The 27,757-nt window shown below is 43.3% G+C and overlaps 1 protein-coding gene across 4 annotated transcripts in view; it reads right to left on the bottom strand.

The window, feature by feature from the left end:
• The window catches only part of afmid (arylformamidase), a 107,756-nt gene that overhangs the window by 2,422 nt on the left and 77,577 nt on the right, over window positions 1–27,757 (bottom strand). For 3 of the 4 annotated variants that reach the window (XM_042056220.1, XM_042056218.1, XM_042056217.1), the window contains 2 exons: window positions 18,598–18,733; window positions 17,992–18,096 (listed from right to left, as the gene is read on the bottom strand). In XM_042056220.1, the coding sequence (XP_041912154.1) occupies window positions 17,992–18,096; window positions 18,598–18,733 (241 nt within the window). The remainder of the gene's footprint in view (window positions 1–17,991; window positions 18,097–18,597; window positions 18,734–27,757) is intronic. The other variant, XM_042056219.1, reaches the window with a different exon arrangement.

Genomic DNA, 27,757 nt, shown 5'->3' with positions numbered 1-27,757 from the left:
TATTTTGAAACAGTTTTTGGCAGAGGAAGCAGTTGAACAGGATGTGTAGTCTTAATAGGGCCAGTTTGTATGCTTAAAGCCTGAGACTGGCAGTTGATCCAGGTGGCCTGAACACCTGCCATAGGATTCTAATTGCTTAATGGCCGTATTATGATGTCATAATCGGCAATGTTAAGTCTATGGGGATTTTTAAAAAGTTTTTCTTTAATAGTTAAAAAAGTATAAAAGTTTCAAAGTTGAAAAGACATAGCAGCTTGGTCTGTTTGAATACATACGTTATAAAGTTTGAATGAAGTTTCTAAGTTAAACTGTTCAAGAGAAATTGCGTACGGAAAAAGTGGTAAGCGGAATAATAATAATAAGAAGTTGTTGAAGTTGCCTAGGAAGAACAGTACAGTGCATTTTCATGCACTGTAATAAGAAATCATAGAAACACAATGGGTGCCTTTGCAGCTTCGCTGCTTGGCCCCCAAATATAGCTGCAAGCAGCAATGTGGGGGCCAAGCAGTTGAGCAGGAGTTGTCATGGCAACCCAATGTTGTTACATTATACACACACCCAATTAACCCCCCATCCCACACAGACACATATACACAGATAAACCTCCTCTCCCACACACCCCAATAGCCCCCCACACATACGCATACCTCAAATATCACCAAATGTATTGTGCGTCCTCAGGTTGTAGCCACGAGTGCACATACCAAGTTTGCTGTCGATACGAGAAAGTGTTGATAATTATAGCGCCCCTAGTGTTCAAAGGTCACTAAATATATTGAGCGTCTTCGGGATGTGTCCCGAGTCCATGTACCAAGTTTGGTATCGATACGAGAAAGTGTTGCAAATTATATCACCCCTAGTGGTCAAAGGTCGCAAAATTGATTGTGCATCCTCAGGATGTGGTCACAAGTCCATGAACCAAGTTTGGTTTTGATACGTCAAAGCATTGCTGAGATATGACCTAATCTTGTGTTACTCTAGCGCCGCCCTAGTGGTTGAAGGTCACCAAATGTATTTTGTGTCCTCAGGATAAGGTCCCAAGTCCATATACTAAGTTTGGTTTCAATACGTGAAAGCATTGCTGAAATATGAGCCCCCTTCCTGTGATAATAGCGCCACATAGTGGTCAAAGGTCATCAAATTTATTGAGCTTCTTCCTAATTGGGTCCTGAGACCATGTACTGAGTTTGGTGTTGATACGCGAAAGCTTTGCTGAGATATCACTCCACTTCCTGTTTTGCGGCTTCGCCACCAAACTTGATTGGTTACCACGGGCGACGGGTTATCAATATGGCTCCAAAAAGCAATGCTTTTCTGAGTCATGGTCTGAAGATCATCTGTGCCAAGTTTCATGAAAATCGGATGAACTTTGTGAACTTCGATGCCTTTTAAGTGTTTTTGATGACATTCAATATGGCGGAAGATCCAACATGGCGGAAATTGACGTCATGGGGTGCGTAGAGTTCGGTCTCATCCAAGGATTCCAAATATACCTTAATGTTCAAAATGTGGTGTACAGTAAGTGCATAGATGTAATACAACATTTTAAATGTTGGTGGCGCTAGAGCACTCCAGGTGCAGACATCAAACTTTCTGAAATTAAACATATGCCTGTAACGAATCAATGTGCCACATTTCTCAACTTTTTACTGTATGGTTCAATGGCAAATTAGCGTTTCGTTATAATAATAATAATAAGAATACGTAGAATCACTATGGGTTGCCTCGCAGCTTCGCCCCCAATAAGAAGAAGAAGAAAACTAACAAACACAATGGTTGCCTCGCAGCTTCGCTGCTTGGCCCCCAATCATAGAAACACAATGGGTGCCTTCGCAGCTTCGCTGCTTGGCCCCCAATAATAGGAAAAGCTAGAAACACAATGGGTGCCTTCGCAGCTTCTCTGCTTGGCCCCCAATAATAAGAAAACTAACAAACACAATGGGTACCTTCGCAGCTTGGCCCCCAATAAGAAAAGATAGAAACACAATGGGTGCCTTCGCTGCTTGGCCCCCAATAATAGGGAAGAAAACATAGAATCACTAAGGGTTGCCTCGCAGCTTCGCTGCTTGGCCCCCAAATAGAAACACAATGGGTGCCTTCGCAGCTTCGCTGCTTGGCCCCCAATAATAAGAAAACATAGAAACACAATGGGTGCCTTCGCAGCTTCGCTGCTTGGCCCCCAAATAAAACCCCAAAACAGAAAAAGTTGGGACATTGTGTAAAATGTGAATAAAACTAGAATGTAATAATCTGCAAATCTCTTAAACTCATTTTTAGTTGCAAAAAGGACACAGACAATATATCAAATGTTGAAAATGACAAATTTGACTATTTCATGGAAAATATGTTAATTTCGAATTTGATACCAGCAACATGTTTCAAAAAAGTTTGGACGGGGTAACAAAATGCTGGAAAAGTTGTGTAATAGTAAAGAAAACAAAAGGAATAATGTTTCACAACTAATTACGGTAAGTGGCAACACGATTGGGTATGAAAAAGAGCATCCCAGAGAGGCAGGGTCTCTTAGAAGTAAAGATGTAGGGGTATTCATCACTCTGTGTAAACTTGTGTGCACAAATGATGAAACAATGTAATTTTAATGCTTCTTAACATTAAATTGTGTATTTGGGGAGTTAATCATCTACAGCAGCGGTCCCCAACAACCGGGCCGTAGCCTACGACATGAGTTTTAAAAAAAATGCATGCAAACTAAACTAAATTTCATTCGCAATAATGTCACGTTTTTACATGGCATAGGCCTATATGCAGTTGTTTGATTGCACGCATGTTTGCATTTTGCAAGGTCTATTTTCTTACGTCTGTCTGTCCCGCCTTCAACACTTTACATATTGCCTTCAGCGCTGCGCAGCCTCAGGTCAGCTCACTTCACTTGATCAGTTCTTGGCGAACGGTAGTGTCACACGAAATTAGCTAAACTGCTATAATGAGCAACAAAAAACAAGCAACTGGTGTTTGAGTTGCGAGAGCCGCTGCAGAGATTTCTTACAGAAAAAAAAGTCACCGTTAGCTGCACATTTTAGTGATGAGGACTGGGTGTCAAAACTCGCTTACGCCATATTCGGGTTGCTTATTGACCTCAACCTGTCACTCCAGGGGAGAATGACGACTGTCTTTAAACTGGCAGATAAAGTCACTTTATTTAAAGCCAAGCTTGATTTGTGGGGACGAATGGGAACGGGGTGTATTTGATATGTTCCAAACAGTAGTGGGGGTTTTGGGAGAGACTGAGGCAGGGCCCTTTCTCTCGCAGCTGGTGCGCGATCACCTTGTTGCGCTTTCAAATGAGTTTGAGCGTTAGGCTACTTTCCATCCTCCAAAGATCCACGGCAAACCAATGAGTGGGTCCGCAACCCATTTGTCAATATCCAGAATAGTCCTACCTTGTCAGCGCAGGAGGAAGAGCAGTTGATCGAAATTGCAAATGACGGTGGTCTTAAGAGTGTGTATGAGGAAACCTCTCTGGCGGGTTTTTGGATCAAAACCAAAGCAGAATATCCCGAGATAGCCGTAAAAGCGCTGAAAACGTTGCTACCATTTTCCACCACGTATCTATGCGAGACCGGGTTTTCTGTAATGACTGCAACTAAGACCAAATTGCGCAATCGTCTGGACTTTTCAAACACACTGAGGGTGTCACTGTCTTCCATCACCTCCAGATGGAACCTTCTTGTTGCAGGGAAACCCTTCTTGCACAGGGCTCCCACTGATTATATTCGTAATGCACGTTCCCATTAGTTCCCATGTTTTGTTCCCATATTTTGTTAAGCATGTTCACACTTGATAGATGTAGCTTCAAGTTGTTCAATTTTCATAGTTCATAGGCCTATTGTTACATTTTTACTTCTTCAAGTTCACGTTTTTCACATTTTTAGAGTTTGTTACCTTCACTGTTCATACATAACTGGAGCTAGTTCTTTTCAAGTAACGCATGCACAACACATATGGGACATCGAACCCCCAACCCACTACCTCCCCACCGGTCCGTGAAAAAAAAAATGGGAATCGAACCGGTCCATGGCACATAAAAGGTTGGGGACCCCTGATCTACAGGAGATAATATTATTAAAACATCCAGAGAAATCTTGCAAACAAGGGAAAGAGCTGACAAACAAATTGGATGTCCGTGGTCTTTTGGACCTCAGATGGCACTGCATCAATACCAGACCTGTTTCCAGACCGGTCATTGTATGGGCTTAGGAAAACCTCTGATAACCATTGTCTATGTGCACAGTTTGATACTCAAGTCAAAAACCGCAGCTAAAATTGTATTGAGACATGATACAGAAAATACCACCCTCGGGCCTGAGCTTGTTTAAAATGGACTCGGGTAACGTGGAAAAGTTTGCCATTCTTTTAAGAAATCATGGACTCTGGGGTAAAGAGGAGACGGCCTATCTAAGTATCCAACCTATCCAACTTGTTTTAGTGCTCAGTTCGAAACCCAACATCTATGACTGTGTGGAGGAGCATTAATGCCTACAGCATGGGCATCTTGCAAATTTGGCAAAGCACAATCAATTCTGAATGATGTATACAGGTTTTGAGCAACATATACTGCCATCCAGGCAACGTCTTTTTCAGGGACGACCTTGAATATTTCAGGAAAACAATGGCAAAATGAATTCGGAATTAGGTGCATAATGGAATGAAAAACATGACTAAGAATACCCCATGCTATGTCAATGATGTTTGCAAATAAAAAAAAAAAAATAAAAAAAAATAAAAAAAAAGAATACCCCATGCTGTTCAGCAACTGAAATCCTATATCGGGGAGTAATGGGACAACATTTTATTCCAAAACTGTAGCAAACAGAATTTTGTTAAATGAAGAGGTGAAGCTGCACAGTGGTAAACATGCTCCCGTCCCAACTTTTTTTGAAATATGTTGCTAGCATCAAATTAAAAATTAACAAATATTTTCCATGAAATAGTCCAAATTTTAATTTTCAACATTTTATATGTTGTCTATGTCCTTTTTGCTGCTAAATATGGATTTACGATACTTGTATATTATCACATTCTATTTATCTATCTATAGCATTTTACACATTGTCCCAACTTTTTCTGTTTTGGGGTTGTAATAAAACAAGGGAAATTAAATATAAATATAGATAGATAGACAGATAGATAGAGATACTTTATTGATCCCCAAGGGGAAATTCAAGGTCTCAGTAGCATACAGACATCACACACAACATGCACTTACAGCAGAAAAACTAATATACATATAAGACAACTCCACTGTACAATAGAGACAGTAGAAGATAAACATGATACCATGATACACTACCGTATTTTCCGGACTATAAGTCACACTTTTTTTCATAGTTTGGCAGGTCCTGCAACTTATAGTCAGGTGCGACTTATATATGAAAAAAAATATATAATTGAACATGTTTTTAAATGTTAATTTATATTAACTGACATGAACCCTACATGCTTAAATCCTCAAATTATGGCCGGGATTCTATTTATAGCCGGGCCTCAGATTCTGACAAATAAAAGCCAGTATAATTTTGTTTCAATTTAACTCATAAAAGAGCTCTTCTTAATAATTTATATTGTTGGTTGGTTTAATATTGTTGCCAATGAAGTCATTGTACTACACCATGAGTCTCCAACACCTTGCTATCAAGCTACCAGTCGCACGCAGCCCATTTCTGAGCTAGAGGCTGAAGCAATAACCTACATTTGAACACCATTGTTGCTGCCAGGCATCAGCCTAAGAATTTTTATAAAAAAGTAAATCATGCATAATTTTAAAAATAACTAAATTTAGGCCATCTTAGACCTCTTTGGCTATACTGAATAAGGTTTCCCTTGCATCACAGCGCGCGTTCCATAAATGAATGAAAGTGGATGCCTTATGCAATAAGCGGATGGAAATCTCGACACTCTTTCATATATGAAACTTAATAGTGAACCATTAAATACCCCACAGATTTCAGTCCCGATATTTAGCAGTATAATCAAACAGTCCAAATGTAAATTAAATCTCAAATTGAACATCTTCTGCTTTTGATAGCCTACCGCTCCAAACGAAAAGTATAGGCCTATATCTCACAATAAAACGCAAGAAATAAAGGCCTATAGCTGACTCGAATATGCTCCAAATAAAGGTGCTGTACTTTGCCCAGCCATAATTTGAGGATTTACGATAGTCTGTCCCCTAAACATTCCTCACCCGTTATCTAGACATGCATGAAAACATTTGAAAACAAAACTCACTGCCATGTAATATTTGATCGCTGTTTTGCTACTAATTATCTTTCACGTGAATACGCACAGAAAGTGAAAGTAGGCCTACTATGCGCTCCGTGTCTGTAGCTGTCTGTCATGCTTCTGTGTTTGCAAAATTCCTGACGGTTCCTGATCGCTAAACGTTTGTTTTCCTTTCCTGTCGATAGCGGTTGATGTAGAAGCACCTATATAGGCTATAATTTGACTATTGAATTATGTCAGCAGCCTTCGGCTTGCCTCTTGCCACTATTCACTCCTTTGTCTTCAACATTCCCTGTAGAATTCTCAATATTTTGGGCCTCAATGTGTAACAGTTACATAGTCTGGCTGTTCTTAGTCTTGGATTTTGTGAAATAAATTTATAAATATCACCTGCTTGTTGCAGCTTCGGTCTGCACGTCCTTTTAAAACCGCATCTTTTTCTCTCTCTCTCGAGCATTTAATCCGCTGCCGGCTTGTCTCCACATCGTCCAAAATGCTTGATTGCATTGCATTCTCCACATTTTTAGCTAAATCTTCATGTACCACATCAGCATTTTTGTTCAGTGAATCTTTTGTAAATTGCTTTACAAATACCGTCGGGCCTAAATAGGCCTATTGCCTGTCTTGCCTCAGCTTCGGTCACGTCCTTTTAAAACCGTCTTTTTCTCTATCGTGAACATTTAATCTGCTGCCAGCTCCACATCGCCCAAAATGCTTGATTGCATTGCATTCTCCACATTTTTAGCTACATTTTCATGTATCATATCAGCATTTTTGTTCAGTGAATCTTTTGTAAATTGCTTTACAATTACTGTCGGGCCTATAGGCCTATCCTGGCTTGCTTTGGTCACGTCTAAAACTGCATCTTTTTCTCTCTCATGAACATTTAATCTGCTGCCAGCTTGTGACTCCACATCGCCCAAAATGCTTGATTGCATTATATTCTCCACATTTTAGATACATTTTGGTGTACCACATGGCCTCCTCTTGGCTGCTTTGACTCCTTCGTCTTCATCTTTTTGGCCTCAATAATCCAGTTACATAGTCTCTGTTTTTGGTTTTGGATTTTGTGAAATACATTTCTAAATAAATGCAACTTATAGTCTGGTGCGACTTATATATGTTTTTTTCCTGTTCATGACGCATTTTTTGACTGATGCGACTTGTACTCAGGAGCGACTTATAGTCCGGAAAATACGGTAAATACTAAATATACTATAACAACTAAATCAAATATCAACAAAGTGTAGGAATAGGTTGAGGTAAAAGCTTATAGCCATTGGTCAAGTATTGAGTATAAGGTATCAAGCATCAAGTACGGCCACAGTCCAGGAGGGAGGGAGGGGGTTGTGCAAATGTGCTAATATAGCATGTAAACAGACCATGCAGAGAAGTCTATCTCTCCTCTACCCTTAAGTGAAGCGCTGAACAGTTCAATGGCCCTGGGGACAAATGACTTCCTCAGTCTATCAGTTGTGCATGACATTGAGTGAAGTCTCCAGCTGATCAGGCTCTTCTGCTTTACAATAGTGCTATGGAGTGGATGACATTCATTGTCCAAGATGCTGATCAGTTTGTTCAGGGTCCTTTTGTCTGATATTGAAGTGATGCACTCCAGTTCGGCTCCCACAACAAATTGTAAAATAATATGTAAAAAGCATAAATAAAAGCTATAAAAAACACAGTGCAATTAAGATACTATAATCCGACTAAGAGAAAGCCACAGTTTTGTCTTTTTTGTTTTAAAACAGGTAGCAGTTGGAACATTTTCCATCAGTACTCTATAAACATTTCATATCCGCTGGTTGGTTCTGACAGTGGGTTCTTTGTGTACATTTTCTTTTGAAATCTGAGGTCTTGAGGGAGGTGATTTAAAAACAAGTAACAGTACTTTTAAATCAATTCTAAAAGTTGCAGGGACTTGAGTACTGGGATGATTTTGTGAGAACTCTAAGTGTTTTGTATGACTTGAAGTTGTTTGGTAAAGTAGTAACTCTAATTCTTTCGTCCCTTTTGCCAAATATAATTACTCCCGTCTGATCTCTTCCGATTGATCTGATTGTTCTTTATCTTTTGTCCAAGTGGTCCAGTAACACTAAAACCGAGGTTTTGCCATCATCAGTATTAAAACGTATGTTGTTTAAAACCTTGATCAGGGCTGTGATTGCACAAAACCTGACCTGAAAATGGTCAAAACAGCGGTTTCATGTCAGAAAGGCAGTTATAACTGTAAACCAAGGCCATAGTCATGATGTCATGGGAGGGATCAAATCTGTGGTGGGGTCTGGGGGACCCCCCCCAAAAATTTAAATACATTTCCTGCCATGCAAAAATATTACTAAAAATCACAAACAAGTCATTAGTTAAGTCAGTCAATTAGGGCAGTGGTTTTCAAAGTGGGGGCCGCAAGGGGGCCTCAGCAAGTTGGAAGGAAAAATAAAAGCAACAAATAATAATTTGTCACATATCTGAACATTATATTTTCCATGATAATGACTGTGAATAATAGTCGAGTGATAGCTCTCATATAGCAGAAAGCCCCAAATGCAATTTTTACACACTGTACAGTATGCTCCATCATGAAGTGCTTGTGGCTAAAATAATTATTAGGATTAGCGTAATGTAAATGTGAACAGGTATGATAAGGGATCAGATTCCAAAAATAATTCCGTGGAAATGCACATCTGTCATACCTGTTAATTCGTACTCGTCGCTCGACTTATCGTGACTAAATTCAAGATGGCGGCGAATGGTAAACTTCCTGAAGGTACTGTCTGTATAAATCGTCTTCTAAATAAACTACCAGGGCTTTTTCAAAGTTGTCAATGTCTCGTTTTAAATGTCAGGACCCTCGGAAGTCTACCAATAAAGTGTGGAGCTACTTTGAGCCTCCTAAATGGTGGAAAACAGTGATTTATTTGCATGGCTAGACCGATGTCCGAGGCCCCCCCATTGAAAACCTGTTGGTAGCATCGGCTAACTAGGGCCAGATTTCAGAGTGCAGGGGACAAGTCGAGATGAGCTATGAGACAAAAGTTCACACTCGGTATCATGTTTCAACATACTTTAGGTCAATATTACACCAAACTTCTCCTTTAACCTCTATATTACACAGAATGCAATGGCTCATAGGTTTGGACCTATATAATAAAAGATTTTGTATTTGGGGGCCTATAGCAGCGAAGCTGCAGGACTTCATTGCGTGTCTTAGTTTTCTTATTGTTACTTTCTTCTGGCATGGGAGTCTATGGCAGCCCATAGAACTGTCTGGTAAAAAGATGTAAAATTTGGCACATTAATTGGGGACAGTCCCATGATTTATTTCATCAAGTTTCATGTCTGCTAAAAAGACACTAAAACACTAAAAACTTTTCACAGGTCCTAAACTTGGTCCGATTTTCACGTAACTTGGCACAGATGATCTTTAGACAAAGCCTCACAAAAGATACCTATAGGCGTTTTGATATTCGAAAGCTTAATTCAATACAACTAGAGATGTCCGATAATATCGGCCCACTGATATTATCGGCCCGATATTAGCATAAAAATGTAATATCTGTTAATATCGTTATCGGATTTTTTTTGCCTTAAAACCGATAAAATAATGCTTGCGTTACACCCAAATAGTGCCTATGCGCTCCTGAAGCGTTTACCGGCGCACAGATGATGACCTCATCAAGCTGCGTCTTGAAGCATACAAACAAGCGTGGATGGCTGCAGTAACAAACTTGCTCGCTCTGTTTCAACATTATGTCTGTGGTTTGGAATTATTTTCAAGTGTCTCCTTCGGACGTTAAACTTGCGATTTGCAATGACTGCAAAGCGTCAGATCTATTTCGACCTCACTCTGACCGTCACTACGGTCTAAAAAAGGAATGATCACCTTCGTTCTGCCCATCACCGAGACCATATGTCAACAAAGTCATGCCCATGACCTCTGGAAGCAGAACGACTTGAGCTTGTAAATAGCGGAGATTGCTCCCGGTTCAGTCTCTCACCTTGATCGCCTCGTCTGAGACCTGTGATACGTGAGTACGTACTTTCACTGCTTTCTTGCTTTGACTGTGTTTGTTAGTCTGCATGTGGCAGTAACCTGTGTTTTTTTCAGGAAACTTCGTTTAACTTTGTTTAACTTGTTGACGCCTTTCCTGAGTTCACCCCATACCGCACGGCGGAGGGGCTAGTGTGAGCCTGCTGCATGCGTTCGCGCACTGCTGCGGGCTGCCGTTTCAGTGTTATTTTCCTTTTGTGTGTGCCAGGTTTCCGGGTTGTTGTTTGTTAACTACTGTGTACCTTATCTGGCTGTTCGCGGCTAGTTGGGCTTGGTGTGAGCCTGCTGGGTGCGTTTGCGCACCGGCGTGGGCCACCGTTATTATTTCTGTTTACTGCTCTGGCAGCCGGAACCTGTGTGGGCCTGATCAGCGCGTATGTGCTCGGCCGCTTAGGCGCTAATGTTACTGTGTGCTTCTTGTTAGCTTTGTTGTTGTGCTAGGCTACTTGCAAAAGGTAAGTTTAGCTGTTTGTGTCTGCTAGGTGCAGTCTTGCACGAGGTGCGGGCTGCTGTGTGTCTTTTCTCCAGTTGTCCACTGGTGTACGTCGGCGCGTGCGTTCGCGCACCGGTGGCCGCCTTCTTTGTGTATCTGTTGTGTACCCCGTACCCCATGCTGTATCTCTTTACGGGCTGCTACTTGCAGACCCAGTGCGTTGTACGGCCAAGGTAAGTGCCTTATTGTATTGTATTGTGTTGTATTGCATTGTGGATGGCCCCCAATGACGGGCATAGAGAGTGTCCCGCTTGCCTTGGGGCCGCCCACCTCCTGGAGGATGTCGACAGCCTCTGCAGCGCAGCCTGTGACCTTCCTAGGGAGGAACGGCTCCGCCGGGCTGACCAGGCATGTGGCCACGTGCGTGGACGGGACAGGCGGCGCTCACCCGACCGACCATCCCACTCTCATAGGCATGGCCGTAAGCATATGCACAAGCGTAAACGGCAACATGAGTCCCCTTCCAGGCATGATCAGGTGGAGGTCCCTGGACCTGCTAAGCGCTCGGCTCCAGCGGCCGTGATCGAGGGTAATGGCACGGAGTCGCTTCAGATTCTCTCAGCTCTCCAGGCTCTGGCTAGGAGGATGGACAGGCTGGAGGGTCTCCAGGGCACGTCATCCCCTTCTCTGCCCCCTGGCCAGGAAGGTCTCTCCCCATCCAGGCCTGAGAGCCATGGTGCGGATGTTGATCTGGGTGATGTGGATGTGCTGTCGCTCCATGCCCCTCGTTCTACGATCGATGACGTAAGCGGGGACGGCCTCCTGGATGAGCTACATCCAGACATGGTGGAGCCAACTGATGAATCCACGGTGCCAGGGGAGGTCCCCGTCGGCTCCTTGATGTCACGGGTGTTGAGTGCCTCCAAGATCCTGGGTCTTCAGGCCCCTATGCCAGACATGGCTTCCCTTGGGGGCGTCTGGGAAGGCGTCTCGCACAGCAGCCCACCACCCTGTATACCCGTGGCAGTGGATTACACGAAGGTGCTGCGGACGGCATGGGGTAAGTCGCTAGAGCGCCCCCAATTCAATCCAGGTTGCCGTCGGTTGCCGATCGAGCAGTCCATCGCCGCCTGGACTTCCCTGGGGCCTGCCAATGCATCTCCCAATCCACGCTGCCCGCGTAAGGAGTGTGCCAAGACGGACCGTCTCATCAGTCACTGCTTTGACGCATCACCACGGGCAGCCCGTATGGGCAACGCCCTGGCCATCACTCTGGCGGCTCTGCGAAAAACGATGAGCCCGGAGGACCATGATGCAAGGGCCCTGGTGGATGCAGCACTGTCAGCCCACTCCCAGCTGACGCGTGATGTGGGGAGTGCTATGGCCTCTGCGGTGCTGTGCCGTAGACAGGTGTGGCTTGCCCAAACCTCTCTCCCTGATGCCATCAGGACAGACCTGTTAGGTCTCCCCGTGGTGCCTGGGCATGTGTTCCATCCAGACTCCCAGGGGGTGCTGGACAGAGTGGAACAGGCTGGCGCTTCTAGAGAAACTGGTCAGCGTGTGTGCCACAGGCGGGCTCCGGTTCCCCACAAGGTAGCATCAGGTAAGTATGGGCGGTGGCAGCCCGCCCGAACACCACAGGTAAGTATCAACTATGCTGCCCCACGGGACCGGCGCTTTCGTGCACCAGACCAGAGCTCAGCCCCAACTCCCTGGCCCAGAGGACAGCAAAGACCTTGACGGGGCGCAGGCAGAGGTGCAGGCCGCGGTGGCGGTCCTGCCTAGGGATCCGGGGCTGCCCGTCGATTGCCCTTCCCAGCTGTCCAGGACCTCCTGGGAAGGGATTGTGCCAGACTCTTGGGTTGTGGCTACGGTGACTCACGGTTACCGCCTACAGTTTCGACGGCGGCCCCCTACGTTTTCAGGGGTCAAGATGACGTCTGTGAAAGACCCCCTTTTAAATTCTGTGCTTGTCAAGGAGGTCCAGGAGTTGCTTCTGAAAGGGGCCATCTCAGAAGTACCGCTGCACGCACGGCACACTGGGTTTTATTCCAAATATTTTATTGTGCCCAAAAAAGACGGAGGTTACCGGCCGGTCCTCGACCTCAGGCCCTTGAACCAGTATCTCAAGGTGCTGCCATTCAAAATGGTCCACGTTGGAATAGTGATTCGTTCCATCCAGGAAGGGGAGTGGTTTACGTCTCTGGATCTAAAAGACGCGTACTTCCACGTCCCTATCTGCCCAGCACACAGGTCCTTCCTCCGCGTCGCCTTCCAAGGCAGGGTGTTACAGTTTCAGGTCCTCCCATTTGGCCTTTCACTGGCCCCCAGAATTTTTACTCGCGTGGTGGCAGCCGCGCTAGCCCCCCTGCAGGTCCAGGGCCAAGATCCTACCGTACCTGGACGACTGGCTAATTTGTGCCCCATCTCAGGTGCAGGTGGTGCACGACACCAACACGGTTCTGACCCATATCCAGGCTCTGGGTTTCACGGTCAACTGGAAAAAGAGCAACTTGCAGCCTCGGCAGGCGGATTTCCTTGGTGTCCTCCTCGACTCGGTCAGCATGACGGCGTCACACTCCACGGAGGGCAGACAGCTTGACCGAGGCTCTGACAGGCTTTCGGCTGGGCAGACTGGTCACCGCCCACAAAGTCCAGAGGCTGTTGGGCTTAATGGCCGCGGCAGCTGCGGTACTGCCATTGGGCCTGCTGAAGGCACGCCCCCTGCAGTGTTGGTTCAATGCCTTTCAGCTCCACCCGAGAGACGACAGGCATGTGAAGTTGCGGGTGTCTCCTGCTTGCATCCGAGCCCTGTGTCCTTGGACGGACAGGAGGTTCTTACTCCAGGGTGTTCCACTGGGGGGCCTTCCTCACAAGAGGGAAGTCATCTCGACAGACGCTTCTCTGACAGGCTGGGGAGCTGTCTGGGAAGGGCTGTCAGCGAGGGGCGTGTGGCCTCCCTCCTGGACGTCAGAGCACATCAACGTCCTCGAGCTGAAGGCCATCCATCTCGCCCTGCAGAGGTTCCTGCCAGAGTTGCGAAGCCAACATGTTCTGGTGAGGTCAGACGGCACCTCGGCGGTGTATCATGTCAATCACCAAGGCGGCACGAGGTCCTGGCGGTGCCTCCAGGTGGCGGAGGAGTTGCTGTCATGGGCATGGCCGCGTCTGGCTTCAGTGAGGGCAGTACACGTTCCAAGTGTGGAGAACAGGGCGGCCGACATTCTCTCCAGGACCGGGCCACTCCCGGGGGAATGGAGATTGAACCCAGAGGTGGTCAGCCAGGTCTGGGCTCAGTATGGGACTCCACAAGTGGACCTGTTTGCGTCGGCAGAAACGACTCACTGCCCAGAGTGGTACTCTCTCGTGGGACAGGGAGGCAGTTTGGGCCTGGATGCTCTGTCACAAGACTGGCCGACAGGCTTGTTGTACGCTTTTCCTCCATCCCCTCTTGTACCTCAGATCCTGCGGAGGATCAGGGAGGGCCAACACACAGTTCTGCTGGTTGCTCCACGGTGGCCGGCGAGGCCTTGGTTTCCAGACCTTCTCCGGCTCCTGCGGGGTCAGCCATGGCAGTTACCCTGCCGGGCGGATCTTCTGTCACAAGCAGACGGGCAGATCTGGCATCCGAACCCAGGTGCCCTGCGCCTGTGGGTTTAGCCCCTGCAGAGTCAGTCATTGAACAGCTAGCTGAGTCTGTGCAGGAGACTCTGAACAACGCCAGGGCTCCTTCTACTAGAGCTTGCTATGCACTCAGGTGGAGGATCTTTTCGGATTGGTGTGCCAGCTTGGGTCTTGAGCCAGCGGTTTGCCCTGTGCCACAAGTTTTGCGCTTCTTGCAGTCCTATTTGGATCAAGGCAAGGCGGTCAGTACTGTGAAGGTTTATGCCTCGGCCATTTCAGCCTTTCACCAGGGTGCGGATAACAGGCCCTTGGGTAGGCATCCACTGATTGGTCAGTTTTTAAAAGGGGCCCGCCGGTTGCGCCAGTTCGCACTTTGCGGGCACCAAACTGGGATTTGCCCACTGTTTTAATGTCTCTTACTGAAGGCCTGTATGAGCCCATTTTAGATGCAGATCTGCGATCTTTGTCTCTGAAAACTAGCTTTCTCCTGGCTCTTTGTTCGGCCAGGCGCGTCGGGGAGCTGTGCGCCCTCTCCGTCAGTGAAGACTGCCTGAGGTGGCAGGCAGGGGGCACTGGCGTGTCACTTTGGCCTAATCCAGCCTTCCTGCCTAAGGTTCTAAGTCAGCAGTCTATCAACCAGGTTCTGGAGCTGACCCAATTCCAGCCGTCTGCTGCCTCAAAGGCAGAGCGCGACAAGTTGCTCACTCTGTGCCCAGTCAGGGCTTTGAGAGCTTATCTGGCCCGTACGCAGTCGTTGAGGAGGGAACACACTCAACTTTTTGTCTGTTATGGGGTGGCGAAGCAGGGACTACCGCTTTCCAAACAGCGGCTGTCGCATTGGCTGGTTGAGGGGATTTCCCATGCCTACCAGGCTCTGGGAATGCCGGTCCCTTCGGGTACAAGGGCTCACTCCACCAGGAGTATGGCTACGTCTTGGGCTGCCCTTAAGGGGGTACCAGCAAGCGATATCTGTGCAGCGGCTTCATGGGCGACGCCTTGCACTTTTACCAGGTTTTATAGGGTGGACGTCACTCGCCCAGCTCAGGTTGGCGACGCTGCCCTCATGTCCGTGACCGAGCGAGGTTTTAATGGTTAGCTTAGAGCTCCTCGCAACTTTTTTGGTATGTGTCATCCCTTTTTTAGACCGTAGTGACGGTCAGAGTGAGGTCGAAACAGATCGTAAGTTACGCATGTAACTATGGATCTGTGAGACCGAGGGATGACTGTCACTATCCTTGTCGCTCGGACCATCCTGAGGCGCTCAAGGTAGGAGACTGAACCGGGAGCAATCTCCGCTATTTACAAGCTCGAGTCGTTCTGCTTCCGGAGTTCATGGGCATGACTTTGTTGACATATGGTCTCGGTGATAGGCAGAACGAAGGTGATCATTCCTTTTTTAGACCGTAGTGACGGTCATCCCTCGGTCTCACAGATCCATAGTTACATGCGTAACTTACGTTATGCGAGGCAGAACCAAGACTTCTTCCTTCAATACTTCCAGGATGAATCATTCAGAGAGTTACGCGGCATTTGTGCAGCAAAGCAATGAGAAAAAGCAACAGGGACAGGCGGCGGCACTGAAAAAAAAGACTCAGTTGATGCTCAAAGAGTCCACCAAGAAAAAACAGAAATACGCCAAGGACCACCCCAGGGCAAAAGCCATCAATCGGAAAATCATCGAGTGTATTGCACTGGATAACCAGCCCTTTTCAATTGTGCAAGACGCCGGATTCACCAATCTTGTGGAGTTCCTCGAGCCACGCTTTACCATGCCCAATCGCAAGTATTTAACAGATGTTTGCTTACCCGAGTTGTTGTTTACAGCCACGTCGAGAAGCTAATTGCTCAAATCACCTCAAGCCTGAAGTATTTTTTGTAGCTCAAACAAATGTTTTCCAAATTGTGCATTATAGTTGCCACATTGTAATTGACTCATATTTGTGCATTCATTTAATTAAGGTGATTGAGTTTTAGTTAAAGAAACAGTTCATGAAGCATCCTATAAATACAGGCTCATTTAACACAGAAAAAGGGTAGCCTGTCATACACTATGCCTGTTATTTTAGTTGGCTTTACATTCTGCTATGTTGCACATAGTTGTTCAGGTACAATGTTTTATCATTTGTGAAGAAGTCAAATTTGCCCTATTTGTTGTGGGCATTGTCAAGATTCTCAGGGAGAGTGTAATCCAAACTGTTGTTTGAGACAATTAAAAAATAAAATAAATAAATAAACATGGCACTTTTTCCCTGAATTAAGTTGAAGTATTTTTCTTATTTTGCACAGACAATGTTAACATTTGGAAAGCCTTGTTGCATTCAAGAATGCATCCAGTGGGGCATCACAATAACATTAAGCATGTTGTGTTAATTCCACAACAGGAGATATGTGATGTTAAACCTAAATTGGCCTAAATTAGTTTTGAGGAAAAATAACCTACATATCGACATCGGTATCGGCTGATATCGGAATCGAAAATTGAGAGTTGGACAATATCGGCATATCGGATATCGGCAAAAAAGGCAATATCGGACATCCCTAAATACAACCAATCAAATTTGGTGGCAAAGCCGCCAAACAGGAAGTGAGCACATCTCAGCAAAGCTTTGATGTATGAAGTCCAAATTTGGTATAGGGACTTGGTACCTGACTGTGAGGACGCAGTAGGAAATTGGCATCATTTGGCCTCTAGAGGGGGCGCTGCAATACAGGAAGTGAGCTCGTATCTCAGCACCGCTTTGATGTACAAAGTCCAAAATTGGTATAGGGACTTGGTACCTGATTGTGAGGGCGCACTAGGAAATTGCCATCATTTAGCCTCTATAGGGGGCACTGCAATACAGAAAGTGAGCTCATATCAGCAATATGGGGGGTGGACATTTTGGTCATATCTGAATACTGGGAGGGGACATGTCCACCAAATTGTCTGAAAGCGAATCGGGCATACACTCCCGAAACAAAAACAAGCTATTTTACACTACTGACAATGTTCAAAATACACTTTTCAAAGTTTGTTTTTGACGTGAGTGTATGCCCGCTTGTATGTTGTATGTGTATGTTTGCTTTCACTGTAAGACAATATGGTGTTAATGCAAACAACATTCTTGCTCAAAACTCCACCAATGTTTTTGCTTTCGGAACATTCCTTTAATGCACATCACCTAACCAACCGCTAGCTGTCGGTGTCCTGAATACACTGTAAAAAAACGTGATCTCTGTAGGACAGCCCAGGCTCCAAAAACAGTAACAAAAACAACCTGGGCAAACCTAGCCCATAAAAACATAAACTGTTCCAGCAAATCACAGACAAGCATCTATGCACGTTTAGGAGAGTTTCAATTGCACGGGAGGGAGGGGGAGGAAGAAGTGAACAGAAGTGACGTTACCCAGCATCTCTTAGAGCACCTTTAACAGTTGGATTTTGTAGTCAAGGTGCTTTCCGGTTTTCTCTGACTGTTTTAAAGTGGGGCTATATCGTCCAGTATGTACTCACAGGGTCTGAGAGTGCCTGCTCAAAAAGAGCACAGGTGTGATCATTGATCACTCGTTTTCCAACCTTTATGCATCGCAGTGTCAGGTGTTGTTAAAATATGAATGAAAACACAGAAGTGCAGAAACATGCAATAATGGCTCTTCCCACCTGTGTTAGGTAGTAGTCTGAATCAACAAAATTTTCCATGATGTTGAAATGATCTGTGTTTGGGACATCTTCAAATGTGACTTTCATTCCCAAGGACTTCAAAGCCTGTAGAATTATTGAAGAAGAAAACATGTTATGCAGTTAATAAAGACAACCTCTTTTTCTTTTGACTAATGACTTCACTGGGTAAATAAAACTTTGCTACAACAATAATTATAGGCAACTGGTGCTATGACATGAAGGTCTTGATTTGCCAATACCACCCATTCGCTTATTTCATGTGGTGGCCATTTTGCAATGAAAACAAGGCTGAAGGGAGGAACAACAGCATAATATGATGATAATGCACATGGTTATTTTGTGTGTGCTTGTATGTTTCACAGTTGCACTTGTGAGTGGGATATTTACACATGTGAGATGTTAAAATTCTCAAAATTATTTTTCTCACACGCTCATTCTCATAAATTTGCTCATTCTCGTTTTGACACTGCTCCATACATTTTTCATACACCAAATGGTCAAGTCAAACTGGTGAAACCACTCTAGAAATGTATTAATAGCTAGCCAGCAATATTTTGAATATTTTGAAATTTCCACTCTTCTTACATTAAAGTAGTCTTCTGACTGTCTCCGGAACTCTGGGGAATCGTTCTGTGCAACAGCAACCACAATTTCTGAAGTAGCAGAGGAGACTTTAAGCTGCTGAAGAAGCTGTATAGGGCTGTTATGCAAGGCTATCTCCCTATGTAAAAAAATGAGAGTTAATCAAAAACACATCTCAAAAGTAAACATATATTTAACTATACGTAACATACTGTAACTACTCTAAACATAATTGGGCACAGTGAAAAAAGATAAAGCAGCTGTGGATGGCTTAACACTTTGAGTGCCAAAAAGGCAATATTGCGTTTTTAGCTTTTTTTTTTAAATACAAAAATAGACACTCTAACACATTATGTGCGATTTTGGGAACTCTATGATGAATAGAACTGAAATAGATGACGATAGAAAACTCATGAAAACGCACGATCTGCTTCAAACGATCAATCATGCTTTTGATGATTGCCGCTTTGGGTCGACATGCACGTCAGCTCAAGAAGCAGCACCAGGTCTCGCTAGGGCACTTCCCGGAAACTTTACAGGCAGCATTTCTCAGGTCAAACAGCGCATATTTCATAAAAGACGCTATATCTCCATTTCTATAAAAAAAAAAACAGGGATTCTGATGAAAACTAGCCACTGTTTAGCTTGGGATTTCTCAGGAACAGAGGCATGTAGAAATACCCACTGAGAGCTTAAAAAGTCTCACCTTTCAAACGAGCCATAGCATGTGTCCATAGCTATAACATAGAATACGCTGTGGCCCTACAAAAATCGTCAACAATGATCTAGATTGTTGGCACTCTGGGCCAAAGCTTCCGAAAACAGTGCGGCATTCAAAGTGTTAAGAGTATGTCCATGAGAGGACCAGGAGGGGGTGATGCATGCTACGTCACCGATTTTGAAGAAATTTGGCCAGTTTGAAGGGTCTACCTAAAAACTCAAAAAGCCAAAATAGCACACAATTTGAAACAACCCAGGGGGAGTTAGGACCTCCTTGTTTTAGGCCATAAAACCTCAAAAAAGGTGTTTGGGTCTTTCGTCCACACGTAAACAGTGTTTTAGCCCACACAGATATTTTTTTAAACCCTTCTAAAGAGAATGCTGGTTTACTTGGATCTGTGTGGACATCCAAAACGGATATTTTTACAAACAAGAACATGATGGTTACTTTGGGTATTGAGTGTTAAATATATTACAATGTTTAAGAATTCATGTTTTTTCATTCATATATGTAAATAAACATGTATAAGTTGCTATTAGTGAATTAATTGGGAGATAATCGAATTGGACTGAAAAAATGAATCGTTAGATTAATCGATGCATCGAAAAAATAATCGCTAGATTAATCATTTAAAAAATAATCGTTTATCCCAGCCCTAATCCTGAACGCACTGGCAGACAAATTTGCTTGTTTTCAGGATGACACATCTTAAAATAAGTCAAACTTTTTTTTAAATTAAGTCAAATGATTTCACAAAAAAGCTCTGGTTAAGTCTCTTTATACTGAAAACAATACCAACTAGATTTTTTTTTTATCTTGATATAAGATTAATAACACTTGGTTAGATTTAGTTAGATAAGCAGTTTTTGCAGTGTGAGCCCACAATTAGAATTCAAAATTGTTACCCTTCAGAATTAGTAAATCAGTAAATTCAACACATTCGAACCACTACATACTGCTCAACAGATGTAACACAAACCTTGGACAAACTGTAATCATGTTACCTTGAAATAAACTGGTCGTCAAATGACAGATATAACTCATCAATGAGTGAGCTTACAGGCAAATGCAACACAATGTTTACCCTTGCCTCTAATAGACGTTCAATGTCAGAATTTCACCAGTAGATTGTTATACTAACGGCAGGTAAATTCACATTCAGACACAGTGACAGTTAGGTTCCATTAACACAGGTCAACTTCACAGTATGAATAGAAATACCCAAAAATATGCCTAATAATAATCAAAATGTCTTAATAACTATGGTCTTCCACAAATGTGCATTTAGTGTGGTGAGTGTGTGGGAATAAGTGCTGGTAGCAGTTCAGAATGTTCACTTTGACTGGAGCACCACTCAGAGGAGTGTATGTGGTGTACGTGTATATTACGAGTGCAGCAAATAGTCTGCAATGTTCACATTGTCCGTTGCACTCGTGATGTGTTGTGTCAGTGTGTGCACGCCACGCGGCAATGTCGGAGGTAATCAGTGAGTTTGTGAGCTGACCCAGCTAACACATGACGTTGCAGCGTGCAGCGTCTTCGCCATAAAGTTGTCATTTGGTCACCGCGACATTACCTTCTGGCTACGTTGTTGCAACGTCACAGATACTTTGCAAGACAATGTTGTCACTTGGTACCATTAGTAACATTGCAGCGACGTCGTGACCTGGTCAGCTGATGATGTTGCAATTTGGTACCGTTAAGAACGGTGCCACAACATTGTGATTAAGTCAGCTTGTGACATTGCCATTTGGTGTTATGGGAAACGTTTCCGCGACGTCTGCCTATGACGTTGCCATGTATGACGTTGCCATGTAGTATTGTGAATGATGTTGCCACAACATCATGATCAGGTCAGCTGATGATGTTGCCATTTAGTATCAGGAAATGTCCCCGCGACGTCAGCCAATGACGTTGACATGTAGTATTTGGAGTGATGTTGCCACAACGTTGTAAACGGGTCAGCTGATGACGTTGCCATTTGGTTCCGTGGGAAACGTCCCCGCAACGTCAGCCGATGATGTTTCCATGTAGTATTTGGAGTGATGTTGCCACAACATCGTGATTAGGTCAGCCAATGACGTTGCCATTTGGTGCTGTGGGAAATGTACCGGCGACGTCAGCCGATGATGTTGCCATGAAGTATTTGGAGTGATGTTGCCACAACATCGTGATTAGGTCAGCCGATGACGTTGCCATTTGGTGCTGTGGGAAATGTACCGGCGACGTCAGCCGATGATGTTGCCATGTAGTATTTGGAGTGATGTTGCCACAACATCGTGATTAGGTCAGCCGATGACGTTGCCATTTGGTGCTGTGGGAAATGTACCGGCGATGTCAGCCGATTACGTTGCCATGTAGTATTGTGAGTGATGTAGCCACAACATTGTGAATCATGTACATGGCTTATGATGTTGCCATTTGCTACCATGAAGAATGGTGCCACAACATCGTGATCAGGTCAGCATTTTACCTATTGGTCGGGGATCGAACCAGCAACCCTTCGGTTTCAAGTCCTGACCAGTAGGCCATGACTGCCCCAAATTAGTTAGAAATATCCACCATAATGTATTCAGATGTATATGGGGAAATGTATTGGTAATATTTGTAAAGATATATGTACATATATATTGTAACATATATGCACAATATATGTTACAATATATGAGACCATGCACATACAATGTATGCACAATACATATAGCAAGTCAGTCCTGGGCTTTTCTTGTTTTGTAGCCTACTGTACCTCGATGTCTGTCCATCGTAAAAACAAAACATGTCTGTAGACCCTGCTTATTAGTACAAGTTGTTTTAAAGCAGAGACTCTGACATGGTATAACCACCGAGCTTCATGTTAGGGTCCCACAAGGAAATGTGTCTAAAACATTGAAAACATGATAATGTACATTACTTGTGAATCTGTTTCCATTGCATGCCATATGGTCTGCTGTGTTGTGCTAATGGAACAGTGCTAATGGAGCAATGCCAAGCTAGATTACATTTTCCCATGTTAAAACCATTTATCACATGAAAAACAATTTAACAATTTTATTATCATGTGATAATAACAACGGAGTGTCTATTTACTCCCCTGGTACGAATAGCCTTGGCCACACAGCTGAGCTATTCACACCCTGTGACATAACAACAAAAAGACATTGCTCACGTGCACAAAAAACATGGTGGACATTCGTTTTTTCGTCAGCAGAAAGTGAAGAAAAGAAGATATCTGTTCAAATTAAGTTTTAGATTAAACAGTTGTGTTTTATTTTCAGAATCTTCGTTCAGTGAACACATACAACCGTCAGTTTGTTAGTTAACAGAAATTTTGTGAATATGACGCTCAGGCCTATAATCTATACGTTTACCTGCAAACACTCCTCTAATTGTGGAAGTAGACAGTGCAGAGGTCACAGACATGGTTTAGTACATGGGAGACCGGGGTTCAATTCCCGCCTGATGCGTTTTGGCAGAGTGAGTGCTCACGTGTACCAACTCTCTTTAGAGAAGGTGTGCAATTTGAACAAGAAATCGGTTCTCAAACGGAAGTTTTGATTGCAACAATTAGCTAGTTCACGCACCAGGGTGTAAATAGCATACATTACTATACACAAATAGCAAATACCTGTTGCTCGTTTTTTTATTTTTTACATTGTGTAATCAATATGCCAGAGTAAATGCATGGGGGTGCAAATAGCATACACTAGGAATGGGCATAATTAATCGACAATCGATTGTTAGTCATTAAGAATTTCATCGATGACGTTAATTTGTTGTCGTTGACATTATACCACCCGGGGACAATATTTGACGCTATAGGCTACTCAGTTACCTACGAGTTTCCGTTTTGATTTATGAAGAGTTCACGGTGAAGTGTGGCGTGGGACTATTTTATTGTTAAAAACGAAAACATTGGTTCACTGCAAACACTGCGATGTAATAATTGCCTACCACTATCAGTGCACGAGCAATAGAAGACATTGTTTCGATTTAACTCAATGAAATAAGAGCTCTTAATATTTTATATTGTTGGTTGGTTGGTTTTGTTGTCAATGAAAAGTCGTTGTCCTACACCATGGGTATTTTAGTATATTCTTTATCTTCTACTGTCCTTATTGCTTAGTTGTGTTTTTTATATTATATACTTTTAATTACTTTTTTTCTGCTGTTAGTGAATGTTGTGTGTGATGTCTGTATGCTACTGAGACCTTGAATTTCCCCTTGGGGATCAATAAAGTATCTATCTATCTATCTATCTATCTATCTATTCAACACGTCGCTCTCAAGCTCAGTCGCTTGCCGCCCCCTTCTGAGCTTGCAGGCTGAAGCAGTATGCCTAGGCTACTAGGCCTACTACATTTAAACACAGCTGTTGCTGCGACTGAAGGCATTCCAGCCTACGAATTTAATAAAGTAAATCATGCAATTCAAACTCAATGTAGGCTACTTGGCTACGCAATAAGATTTCCATTACAGCACAGCGCACCTTTTGAATGAATGAAAGCGGCTGCCTTGTCGCAATAAACAGCGGGTGAAAATCTTGACTCTTTCAACTACATGAAATGTAATAGTGAGCCATCAAATACCTCCCAGATTTCAGTGCTCATCAGTCCCAACATTGAGTAATATAATTAAACTGTCCAAAAGTAAATTAAATCACAAACCAAACGGAAAATCTTCTGCTTTTGATAGCGGTATGCGCTCCAAACAAAACAGATGTCTCACATTAAAACGCACGTAGAAATAAAGGCCTGCTCAAAATAGCCTACAAATAAAGCCCTGTGCCCCAAATAAAGCCCTGTGCTTTGCGCAAGTAAATAAAAGACCCCGGCCATAATTTGAGGATTTACGGCAGTTGTTTTTAAAGCTTTGGCTTGGCTTTGTTAAATAGCCTAATTAATTGGCTAATCTCTCACCCTCTTTCTCGACTCCGTGCCTTGGATAGTTTTGAGTTACATTTTAACAAAACCTGTCAGATCTAAGCATTATTATGTTTTTGGTTAAGTTATTGTTTAACATGATTCTTTTTTATAATGTATTATTTTGGAACAAATGAGGGTCTCTGTTTAATCTGAACGCCGACTTGCATTCCGCTGCTTTAGAGTACCGCAGCGCAGCGCTTAATATCTTCAAGTTTAGCCTAACCAAACGTACAGTTTAACTGCCACAAGTTATTCTTCTTGTGATAAAGATCTCATTGAGGAAAAACACACTGTACTTTTGTATTTTCATTGCATTTTTAAATTTATAAAAAGTTAAACTAGATGTACCGCATAGCGGTACAAAATATGACCGCCGCTCAGTCCTAAACAGCCGTTCCGCGAAAATAAATCACACTTCAATTTGTCTCCATATTTTACTCCATCCCCCACTCTTGAAACTTTTGTGTATGCTTGTTTGGCATGCCTGAGTGTGTGTGTGCGGCTGCACAGAAAGTAGCCTACTGGTGCTGAAAAGGTGAATAGATTGTAGAATAGCCAAAGAAGATGTAGCATTGTTATAAAACCTTTAAAATCTCTAAACAATCACAAGTAGGGCAGTTCATCACAGTTCATCCATTGCAACTGGATTGATGAAAGGTCACTTACACCTGTAGGCTACATTGTATTTGGGAAAAGCAAAAGGTATCAGCATAATGTTATTTATTTATTTATTTATGTATTTTTAAACAAAAACATCTCTGTCAGTTCCATGCCGTTTTCAACAGCTATCAAAAACAAAGGTCATTTTTGGATGGATGGATTTTTTGTGAATGTTTCTTCTTCTACATAAGATTTTAGTCATCTTTAGTTCATGTAATACTTTATTGTCAATGAACAAATTAAGTAACAGTAGGCCTAGTCTGAAACGTTATTGTTAATGCACAAATTAAGTAACAGTAGCCTAGTCTGAAACGAAATGCTGTTTTACATCTAACCAGTGGTGCAAATAACTGACATGTCCAAATGGGCCTTGATGAAATGCGTCGCTAGACTGTTCATACACACTTTAACGGGCCAAAGTTGAAGAGCTTTTGTCCGTTATTGTTAGTGAAAATATAGGCTGATTCATGTTCCCTTGCATTGTTTAACTGAGGTCCATGGCTAGTCTGGCTTTCATCAGACCAAGCTCAATCTTTTAAGAAATCAAAAAATAAATAGCGGGCAGATCAGGCTGGGTTCACCCAGCCTAGTCCATAGGCACCCGATATTGTTTAATTTTCCGATTGAGATATACACGCTCTGGTTATTCTAAATGCAAAATGCATCAGGGAGTTATGACAAAACGGTAAATAACAAACTAGATCCTAATAGAAAGCTGTTAGCTTCCCTAAGCTACAGGTAGGATTATAAGGTAGGCCTATTTACAACATAAATTGCCAATAGGCTATGCTGGCGACACAAATAAAATCTCCTTTGGAAACCAATGGCTTATGCCTTACAGTATCAAGCGGACTTAAACTGTCATATCGTGGCGAAAAATTGTAATAACATTCAAGCAGCTCCATGAGTCAAGGAAAGCGCGAATGAAGTAGCCACTTCTAAATGGGACCCACTACACAGTAGCTTAAGGTGTGTTGCTAAAGCAGCCATAATGAAATGAAGGTGTCATTGTTTGGATACTTCACACACACGTGCTTTTTAATTTCACAAGACTACAACTACCAAGCTGTAATCAAAGCACATCGATTCCCCTCTCACACCATGCACGCACTTAAAACAAAATAAACAGGCGTCTCAGTCTCACGCATGTATAGGCAAAACTGTATCAGACCGGTGTAACGTTGGTAAATCTTCCATTGCACAGAATGATTTTGTAGCACGTGCAATTAATGACAGTCGAAAGATACAAACAGTGCTGCTATACATTTGCTTGGTATAACCGCATTTATAGTTTTCTACAAATGCAATACATCAAATGCCTCCATCACTCAACCAACGCTAACGGTAACATTACCTAGGTCCTTATTGATATTACAAGATTAGCGTACCTGCAGTAAAAACCAAGCATGTCCGATAAACATCCTGAGATTTATTTCGGCTTCAAGAAGAAATGGGAATTACACTTCATGTGAACATCGTCCTATCCTTATTAGATGTTCGCTGCGGTAAATTACAGTCCTTGTATGAAGCGTCCATTTTTTCCAACCCACTATTACAGTCCTTGTATGAAGCGTCCATTTTTTCCAACCCACTTTTAACGTCCAACAAAATTACGTCTCACTGCAACGATGCGCCATCTAGTGGACAAACGACTACTTCTCGCCAATACTGAGAATGCAGCCATGATGATGATGATGAATATTTATTTTGGCTTTCTTTTAATCCTGCTGAACCCCGGGGACGAAATGAAATTTTTCCGTAAAGGTCTAGTGGGGCTACATACCCACCAAATTTCATGTCCCCCGGTGGTTCGGTGTCCCGGGTATCAATGACCAAAAATTCAGGGAGTAGATGACGGGAAAAATTCTTGAATTGTGTGCATGTGTGCGTGTACAAATTTATGTTTATGTGTGTGGGTGTGGGTGTGTGTGTGTGTGTGTATGTGCGTGCTTGTGTGTTTGCCTGCATATGTGTGTTTGTGCATGTGCATGCATGCGTACATATGTCTACTGTGTGAGTATGTGTCATACGTATGATTACTGTAAATGTATGTGTGTGCGTGTGTATCTGTTTATGCACATGTGTGCACATGGAATGGGTTAACATGACCCCTGGAGGCAAACATACGGAAAAAATTGGTCATCCTAGGCCCTACAGTTCTCAAGATATTCACAGAGAACTGTGTCTGCCCTACCCTCCTTTCGGGGGGTCCAGTCCAGCGGGGGGGCTACAGATCAAAACAAAAAAGGATGGTTCCATGCTATCCATGTGGGGTTACATGCCCACCAAGTTTCGTGTACCCCGGTCTTTCAGTGTCCCGGGAATCATTGACGGAAATTTGGGCATGCGAAAAAGAAAAAAAAAATAATTAAAAAAAAAAAAAAGAAAAAAAAAAAAAAAAAAAAATCTGACTAAACCTATATGACCGCCGCTTCGCTGCGCGGCGGTCATAATAAATCATGAATTTTAATAGGCCTAGAAATATTAATGATTAATCAATAGTTGATTGTTAATTCTCCCGATGATCGACTAAGAAAATTTAATTGAATGCCCATCCCTAGCATACACTGATATTTGTACCAGACGGGGAGGATTGACTGAAGAATGTGTAGGTATTTGTGGGTGCCCACATCAAGGGCTTATGGTTGGTCTGGTTATGTTGCTGATTGGATCAGAAACTGTGGGAGCAAAGAAGAGGAATGACCAAAAACGTTGGTGGTACTTCTTGGTGCCCTCATTAAGGGTTGGTGTTTTGTTTGTTGTATACATGTATGCGTAATTCTGCTTCATAAAGTTGAACAAATACATTTGCTTATTTCACAGAAAAATATAAATAGCCAGTTAGGGTCTACAGTGCAGA

This window comes from Alosa sapidissima, chromosome 12 (assembly GCF_018492685.1).
Source record: "Alosa sapidissima isolate fAloSap1 chromosome 12, fAloSap1.pri, whole genome shotgun sequence".
In the NCBI taxonomy this organism is placed as follows: domain Eukaryota; kingdom Metazoa; phylum Chordata; class Actinopteri; order Clupeiformes; family Clupeidae; genus Alosa; species Alosa sapidissima.
Note: the sequence above shows the minus strand (reverse complement) of the source record. Positions and strands in the feature narration are given on the sequence as shown.